General features: G+C 34.4%; 1 protein-coding gene across 2 annotated transcripts; it reads right to left on the minus strand.

Moving 5' to 3' along the window:
• Positions 1 to 1702: 1702 nt before the first annotated feature.
• On the minus strand, positions 1703 to 7396 carry LOC108990656 (AP2-like ethylene-responsive transcription factor AIL6). Of its 2 annotated transcripts, none has more exons than XM_018964679.2 (10): positions 7031 to 7396; positions 6561 to 6738; positions 5402 to 5972; positions 4939 to 5021; positions 3650 to 3658; positions 3421 to 3509; positions 3121 to 3194; positions 2979 to 3029; positions 2736 to 2812; positions 1703 to 2512 (listed from the first exon to the last, which is right to left on the minus strand). In XM_018964679.2, the coding sequence occupies exons 2-10, from the start codon at positions 6697 to 6699 to the stop codon at positions 2061 to 2063; spliced, it is 1545 nt and encodes a 514-aa protein (XP_018820224.2). In that variant the 5' UTR covers positions 6700 to 6738; positions 7031 to 7396; the 3' UTR covers positions 1703 to 2060. The 2 variants fall into 2 exon arrangements, with proteins under 2 accessions (XP_018820224.2, XP_018820223.2); XM_018964678.2 differs by having other exon boundaries at positions 6840 to 7395.
• Between the last annotated feature and the right edge of the window lie 839 nt (positions 7397 to 8235).

Raw genomic sequence — 8235 nt, forward strand, 5'->3', positions numbered from 1 at the left:
GTCACTTATGAAAAAAATTATTCATTTGAATTTAATGCACTCTTTAATGACTGTTGATATTCATTATCCAGCAATTTAGATGTCAAATAAGTATATGAAGAACTATCTGGTTTCAACTGATTATGATGGTGTAGTGAAGGTGCGTATATCTCTACATGTCTCTCTGTGAATTGACTAGGGATCTTTTTCTATTAATACTAGTTCATGTTCGTTCTCTTATTTCCTCTGTTAATTCTAGTTTCCACCGTTAATAATATTCAGACACACTCTATGGAAAATGGATATATATGTAAAATTACAGGCTAAGATTATGTTCAAGATGGGTATGGGAGGTCTCTTAATTTCTTTTAGACATATCTTGAATTGGGTTATGCTAGCAATTAGATGCATGTATGCAATCGTTCATTGATGATGATTAATTACTAAAGTAAGATTTAAATAATGAGATGAGTTGGTTTTAGATTAAAGTTGAAAGTTGAATAAAATATTATTAGAATATTTTTTTTAATATTATTATTGTTTTAAAATTTGAAAAAATTGAATTATTTATTATATTTTATATAAAAATTTGTAAAAATTATAATGATAAAATGAGATGAGTTGGTTTTAGATTAAAGTTGAAAGTTGAATTATTTATTATATTTTATTTAAAAATTTGTAAAAATTATAATGATAAAATGATATGAGATGAATTGAGATAGTTTTGATATCCAAACTGAGCCAAATGATGCATGGTGTTTTAACTTGGCATATACCTTGATTTTGACATTTACGTTTGGATATTTAGATAAGATAAAATAATTTTAGATGAATTAAATAAAATATTATTATTATTTTAAAATTAAAAAAATTAAATTAATTATTATATTTTATATAAAAATTTAATAAAATAAATTAAGAGTATTTCTACCCACAAACAGATTTAAGGACTTGTTTATTTTTTAGATGAGATGAATTGATATTAAAATTAAAAAAATTGAATTAAATATTATTAAAATATATTTTTTAATATTATTTTTATTTTAAAATTTAAAAAAATTAAAATATTTATTTTATTTTATGTAAAAATTTTTAAAAAATTATAATAATAAAATCAAATGAGATATTTCTTACAAACCAACTAGCCCTAAATTTCCTTGTTGCTCATGACATGATTTGCTTGGATTGAGTTAGGTTTCGTTTGGAAGTTGAACTCATCTCAATTCATCATTACAATTTTTTTAAATTTTAACATAAAATATAATAAATAATTTAATTTTTTCAAATCTCAAAATAATAATAATAATAAATAATAATATTCTAATAATATTTTATCATCTCAACTCAACTTAACTAAATTCATTTTAACATCCAAACCCAACCTTACAGTTATGGGATGCGAGTACCGGACAAGGGGGTTTCTCAGTTCAAAGAGCATGAAAAGAAGGCGTGGTCTGTTGACTTTTCTCGATTATATCCCACAAAACTGACCAGTGGAACAGATGATTGTACGTTCAGTGAAACTGTGGAGCGTTTAGTGAGGCATAATTGCTCTATCTGTTCTTTTACAGCCATAACGTCAACTATCAGTACTGGATTCTAGTCTGACCAAAAGAAAAGTAGATGGCTCCCCCCCTATATGCTTTTATCGAGTCCAGCCTAAGATTCTACTCTGACCAACAAGAACAAGAATATGGGAGCAACAACAACTCAAAAAGGATCATAAAAATAAAGCAAGCATATATGGAAGAAAATACTTTAAAAAACTTTTGCAGTTACATGGATGCCCCGTTCAAAAGTATTCATCCCAGTAGTACCGTAACTTCTAACGAGACTGAACCAAAGTTACTTACAAAATCCAGATTCCTAATGGAAACTTGGAACTTTTAAAGCCTTCAGACAAAAAACCTCCTGCCTTTGCTCGCCCCAGGTTCAGAGGTGAATTAGAGTGAAACTGTGAAAAAGGGTCAGATCGATGTGAGTCAGCTTAGGACAGTGCCCACAACAAGAGCTTCCGGTAATGTTAGCCGACTTATTTGGTGGCACCGTTGGCAATGAAGTGAGAACTTCCGGGTCACATATCAGTAGGGCTGGTGCTGGTGAGGCCATAAGAAGAACTCAGCTGGTGGTGGAAACATATTAGTAGTTGAAGCAGTAATGTTTGAAGAGCCAGGAGAGTCAGAAGTACTGGTGTTATTAGGTTGAAGGTGCTGGAAAAAGTGGTGATGATACAGTGCAGCCGCTGCATCAATCGGAATACCAGATGGAATGGCATGAAGTGGCTGAATTGAAGTGAAATTGATACTGTTGCTGCCACTGCCTGTTGGGGGTGGTTGCTGGGTATGGTTTAGTGATGGTTTTTGTTCAGATTCTAGTGAGAGTTTCAGGCGTTTAGCCGCCCCGCCAATGGGTAGAGAACTCTTGGAAATCGCTTCCACATCATACCTGTTCATCTCAAAATTGGTCACAGCATTTGCACCTCTAAACTTTATTGCTGCAATATCATATGCCTCTGCAGCCTCCTCTTCAGTGGCTGCCACCATTCAACCACAAACAATGTCAAGTCACCCATTTTTCATGTATCTTTCACCGAACAGTTCTTGCTATGAATAGGAAAAATTTAACAAGAATCGATGACAGAAAAATGATTGACCAAATTTCATTTACAAATACAAGGTGAGTTTGAATAAACCAGGGAATCATCACTTCCATTCTAGTAGCAATATCACTGAAGCCACCCAAATATATTTGCTTACCAAAGGTTCCAAGGTACAGGTCTTTGTTTCCGGCAACACGGCCAATTCTCGCTTGCCAACGACCCTGTTGATGATGCCTGGAGTACCAAAATAATACATGTGACTCCATTGTACAGATGATGAACAGAAAGGAAAGCATTGATCGAAGAACAAAAATCTCAAAAACTCCAAAACAGAAACAGGAATGATAATGGTAATATAATCACAGGCAAAAGAGCTTCAATTGCATATAAATATCCAGACCTTGTCACACCCCTATATATGGAGGCTCCCCTTGAAAAACCGCTACTTTTCCTGAAAGGAACACAGGAAATCAGATCAATTAACTTCTTAATTAATAAAAAAAAAATCAATAAATAACACAGATGGCACAAAGCTTAATTACCTCCTCAGAGATGCAATGAATTCCTGCTTGGTCACAACTTTCATCTCTTCCAGTTCTTTGGAGTAATTCGAAACCTGAAAAAGGGAAACCCAGAATTAATTGCTGGGTACTGATTCAAGTTCCATGATAAAGGTCAAGTAGTTTTTTATTTTTTTTGTGAGTTGAGTGAGGATGTTTTCAAACTCCAGACCTCCACTTTGGAGGCCGGAAATTATGCCAATCACACGTAGTTTTTCATGCAGAAACAAAGACATCATAGCATAAAATAAGTTAAGAGCATTAGAAATGTGAATATCTTACGGGAAAGTTTGTGGTTGCATTGGGGCCCCAGTATTTCAGGGCCGCTAAATCATAAGCTCTAGCTGCCTTCTCTTCCTTGTCATATCCACCTGATAATATACATCAAGTAGATATATAATATAATTAAATTAAACAATAAATATTACAGAAATTTCTTATTCCAGAATTACATAAAACGTAAATTCAAAAGGAAATGCTGTAAAAGGAAACAGGCCAGAAAACCACTTACCCAGGTACACTGTAGAACAAATTCAAAGTAGCAAAAGACAGATATGCAAGGTCCCACGTTACATGCATTAAAGAAAAGGAGTAGGAACGTGAGTGTTATATGATATAATAATTATATAAAATGGTCAAAATTTACTGCAGAAATATGATTTCTCGAGACAAATAAAAAATATAAAAACAAACAACGTGATTTGCATGCCATAGCTATAGCATATGCTCAAAAGATATAAATAATAGGCATATACATGAACCATACTCTTATTTAATGTTGTCCGAAAAATTTATACAAGCGACAATAAATAATATAGGACCCATGTTATGTGCCATCTCTTTTCCACATTTCTGAACTCAAATTTATAGGTTACAAAGGTAATTAGTAAGAGATTAATTAATGTGAAATTTCTAAAAGTTAAAACTAATGAAAAGAGATAGATTTCATTATTTATTTTATATCTCAATGGATAACCCAACACGTGGAATACTTAATTAAATTGTGTATAGCATAAAGTCGGTTCGAATTCAAAACCTCTACTTGATACCATGTAAAATTATCATTTGTCTTAAAAGTTTAATATGAAAGAAAGAGGCAGATTTGATTATTTATTTTATATATTAATAATTAAACAGCAATCTCATTCTGCAACTGTTTTCAAGTTCGTTCCATCTCTCTACCTAGAAAAGATGAACCAGAACTGAGCCAACATATCACTAGATACCACCGCTAAACACTAGATCACCCACTACAAAACAATTTCAGCGACAACAGCGGGGGCTTTTCGAAGGTGGATTTCTTTTTTTTTTTTTTTTGGTTTTGGTTCATAAGCGTTGTGTGGTCAAAGCTTGGTCCATGATGCATGAAAAGCAAAAGCAAAAAGTGAAAGGTAAACTCAGAAAATATCAGACAAGTGCTCAGAGAGGCATTATTGAAGAGTGTAACGTCTTGTGAATGGTTGGTGGGTGGGGGTCGCATCAACTCAAAACAACAACAGCCTTGCAAACTCAATGAATACGGACCCCAGCCAGCCAGCCTCGTTTTGTGCCTTTGAATGAGAAAATCTAATGAGCAAAATGGCGGCACCAGAGATCAAATCAATATGAAAGGAAGAAATGAAAAGAAAATTCAGAACAGCGTAAGCAGATACATGCAAGTACCATCATCTCAGCATGTATGTGTATATGCCATCAGTCAGTCAGTCATAAAAAGACAGATGGGAAAGAAGTGCAAGTTGGCTTCATATACAAAATGTAATAAATAGAGAGAGAAAGAAGAGAGAGAGAAATAGAGAGGACCTTGACGCCCTTTTCTAGCCTGACCCTCTCTCCTACAGCTGTTATCCCATAGATGCGCTTCATATCTACCCGTCCACCTGTGTCTGCAGGATCAATGCACATACAATACAAAATTCAGAAAACTTTAGAAATCATTCTGATGATCAATTCTGATGATCAGTTCAAATTCAAGCATCTTTTTTATTTCTTCATCATTTTAAACTATTACTCGCAGGACCCCCTAGATTCCTACTATATATATTATATATATATAAACTCTTCCATCTCTAATGTCAAAACATGAGATTTTCAAGGAATCATTTTACTTTAGTATCAAATCAACTTAGACAATATGGTATTCGTCTTGGCTATGTTCTCTACCTAACTTGACACAAACAAAAAATCAACGACAATAACATCGATACTGAGGATTAAACAAAAGAACAAAACAAAAGATTATGGTACCCTATTGAATGGTTTATACCTAGTGACCCCTCTGTAGATTGAAGTTCTCTGACCAAAAGTGTCAGCAAGCTTCTTAGTTCTATCAGACTCAGCCGAGACAATGGCCTTTTCATGGCTCTGAGCAACCCCAAGTGAGAGAGCACCCTTGGCATTGCCACTGTTTGTGAAACCCAACTCTTTCCCAGACGAGTCAATCGACTGAGTCGCAAACTCGGCACAAGTGACCTGCTGAGTTCTAGCCATGGACGCCGAGTCATCCACTTCAGAGCCTGAGTTAGTAGAGAAAGCTTGAAACCCAGCTAGCGCTTTCAGATCTTGCTGTTCGTTGAAGTATGCCGAACCCTGGTGGTCGTAGATTTGAGTCAGGGACGAGTCCTGAGTCTCGGTCTGGCTGTCAGAGTACCGAACCATCGACGATGAATCGCCGAGAAAGTCTTCCAGCTTTGGAATTGGCTGGTTTTGGGTTTGTGGATCAATGAAACTCGTGAAAAAGGATGAATCCGCTAGGCAGCTTTGGGCTTGAGCTTCTTTGGCTTCTTGGTTGTCTTCTCCTTCAGTGTAGAAGATTTGGGACTTCGGGGTTGTCCAGCCTGCACGAAAAACGTAAATGGTGACTCAGTGACTTAATCCAAGTAGTTGTCAGACTTCTAGGTCAACATAGCCATATCGATTTAGTTGCGGATATAAGGACTTAGATTTCTTTCATGGTACTTAGATTTATCGATACAAGGACTGACAAAACAACATGATTGATTTAAAGGAGCCTAATGCAATCAATCCATTTCTATGCCTCCGTTTTTGTCAGGCACTGCCGAAGAGCACCTTTCAATTTTGAAAACCGGGAAAAACACAGAACACACAGATTCAAAACGTATTGTACACTGTTTCTCTCAGTTTTCTCAGCAGCCAAACAAATCTGTGGAAAGAGGTGGGGTTGGTTTTCACCAAACTGAGCACCGTGATTTGCGGATCATTACAAATATAGTGAGCTTTAGAAATTATAATGGTGTTGACTACTGAGAAAATGAAAGTAACAACACTTTGAAAGCCAATAACCCAGTATTGTTTTCCATTGGTACTTTTGACAAAATACCAGCATTTACTTTTTTTTCCCGTAATTTCTAAGCAGCCAAACAGAACCTAAGCGTCTTACACTCGGAGAAAAAAGTTCGGTTTACCATTTGCATAGAAGGTATCGATCAAGTAATGGGGAGAGGCAGTGGAGGAACTCTCATAGGTCATGAACTGAGACTCGGAGGACCTCAGCATTTCCAGCGGGGACAGTGAGAACGATAACCAGTTAGTTGTAGGAGCCATTATTTCTTTTTGCTTTTCTCTGCTTCCTTTCTCCAAAATCTGAAGAAGAACCAAACAAGATTATCTTCCATATATAAACTGACTCTCAGGAAACAAACAAACAAAATAAAACCAACTTTTAACCCCAAAACCGAAATTACCCCAGCCGTTACTAAAAAACCATCATCTTGGATAATCAAAACACGCTTGAGCAGACGTACGATAATCACGATGCTATTACAGTCAAAAACAAGTTGACGTCGAGACTGACAAAGCTCCAAACGTTAAAATATAACGAGTATGGCAAATTAATGGTCCTAGCTAGCAAGACAATGCATGCGAACCCAAATACATTTTGTGAGAGGATTGAAAGACCGCGTCAAAAACTGCAACTTTCCCTCAAGAAAGAGAAGTAGAAACAGGTGTACACTTCTAAATAGGACTGTGTCGAACGGTTTCAGCTGCCAAACGGCGTAAAATCAGAGAGAAAGAGAGAGAGAGAGAGAGAGAGAGAGAGAGGGTTTCTTTCAAAAGTGAGGAGGACCTGAGAAAGTGATGAGTTTCAGAAAGAGAGCGAGAGAGATGAATAAACATATAAACATGGATAGGTAGATAGAATGGTAAGATTAAAAAAATGAGGCAAGTGACTTTTGGCTCTGCGCAGAAGAAAATTTGTCTGAAACAAGGTTGCGAGAGATCCGGGCTGGCGGAAATTGGAGACTTCCTAGCTAGCCAGCTACTACTATATACTAATTTATTTTTTCGGCTTAATTGGTTTACACTTGGCCTCTTTTTTGTTTTTCCTGTTCTTTTAATTATGCACACTACACACTTGTCTTACATGCAGCTTTCCTACTTGGACCGTTCGTAGGTCGGAGTTCGATGTGACGTGGATCCGATGAGTGGAAACATTCATATCCAAGGAATTGCATTCTGATTTCTACGGTTGGGGACCAATATGTTTGAGGTTTTGAGAAAGAAAAAATGTATTTATAATTCTGATTTATATAATCGTCATATAATTATTTTAAAAAAATAAATAAAATATAAAATTTACGTAAAAAAATAAATAAATTATGTGAAGTTTAAACAATTCACGATTGTATGTAAAATTACTATAACCAAATATTCATGACTTTAAGATTTCATTTGAGTTTAGAAAATATTTCATTTCATCTCATTATTATAATTTTTTTAAATTCACACATAAAATATAATAAACAATTTAAACTTTTTCAAGTCTCAATTCAATTTTTTTAAATTCTAAAATAATAATAATATTAAAAAATAATATTTTAACAATATTCTTTTCAACTTTTATCTAAAATTATCTAATATCATCTCTAAATCCAAACCAATTCTAAGGGTTCATTTGAATAGTGAGATGAGATGAGATGATTTTAGATGAGTTAAATAAAATATTGTTATAATATTATATTTTTTAATATTATTATTGTTTTAAAATTTGAAAAAATTGAATTGTTTATTATATTTTATATAAAAATTTGAAAAATTTGTGATAATAAAATGAGATAAATTGAAAATATTTCTGTATCT

This window comes from Juglans regia, chromosome 11 (assembly GCF_001411555.2).
Source record: "Juglans regia cultivar Chandler chromosome 11, Walnut 2.0, whole genome shotgun sequence".
Taxonomy (NCBI): Eukaryota; Viridiplantae; Streptophyta; class Magnoliopsida; order Fagales; family Juglandaceae; genus Juglans; species Juglans regia.

What these genes read in the sequence shown, in the direction of transcription:
- LOC108990656 (XM_018964679.2), bottom strand. Translation starts at nt 6,699, where the DNA reads ATGGCTCCTACAACTAACTGGTTATCGTTCTCACTGTCCCCGCTGGAA. An exon ending in ATGCAACCACAAACTTTCCC is followed by an intron (nt 3,195 to 3,420) that starts GTAAGATATTCA and finishes TCCCTTTTTCAG; the next exon opens with GTTTCGAATTACTCCAAAGA. An exon ending in TTCATTGCATCTCTGAGGAG is followed by an intron (nt 3,030 to 3,120) that starts GTAATTAAGCTT and finishes TGTTCCTTTCAG; the next exon opens with GAAAAGTAGCGGTTTTTCAA.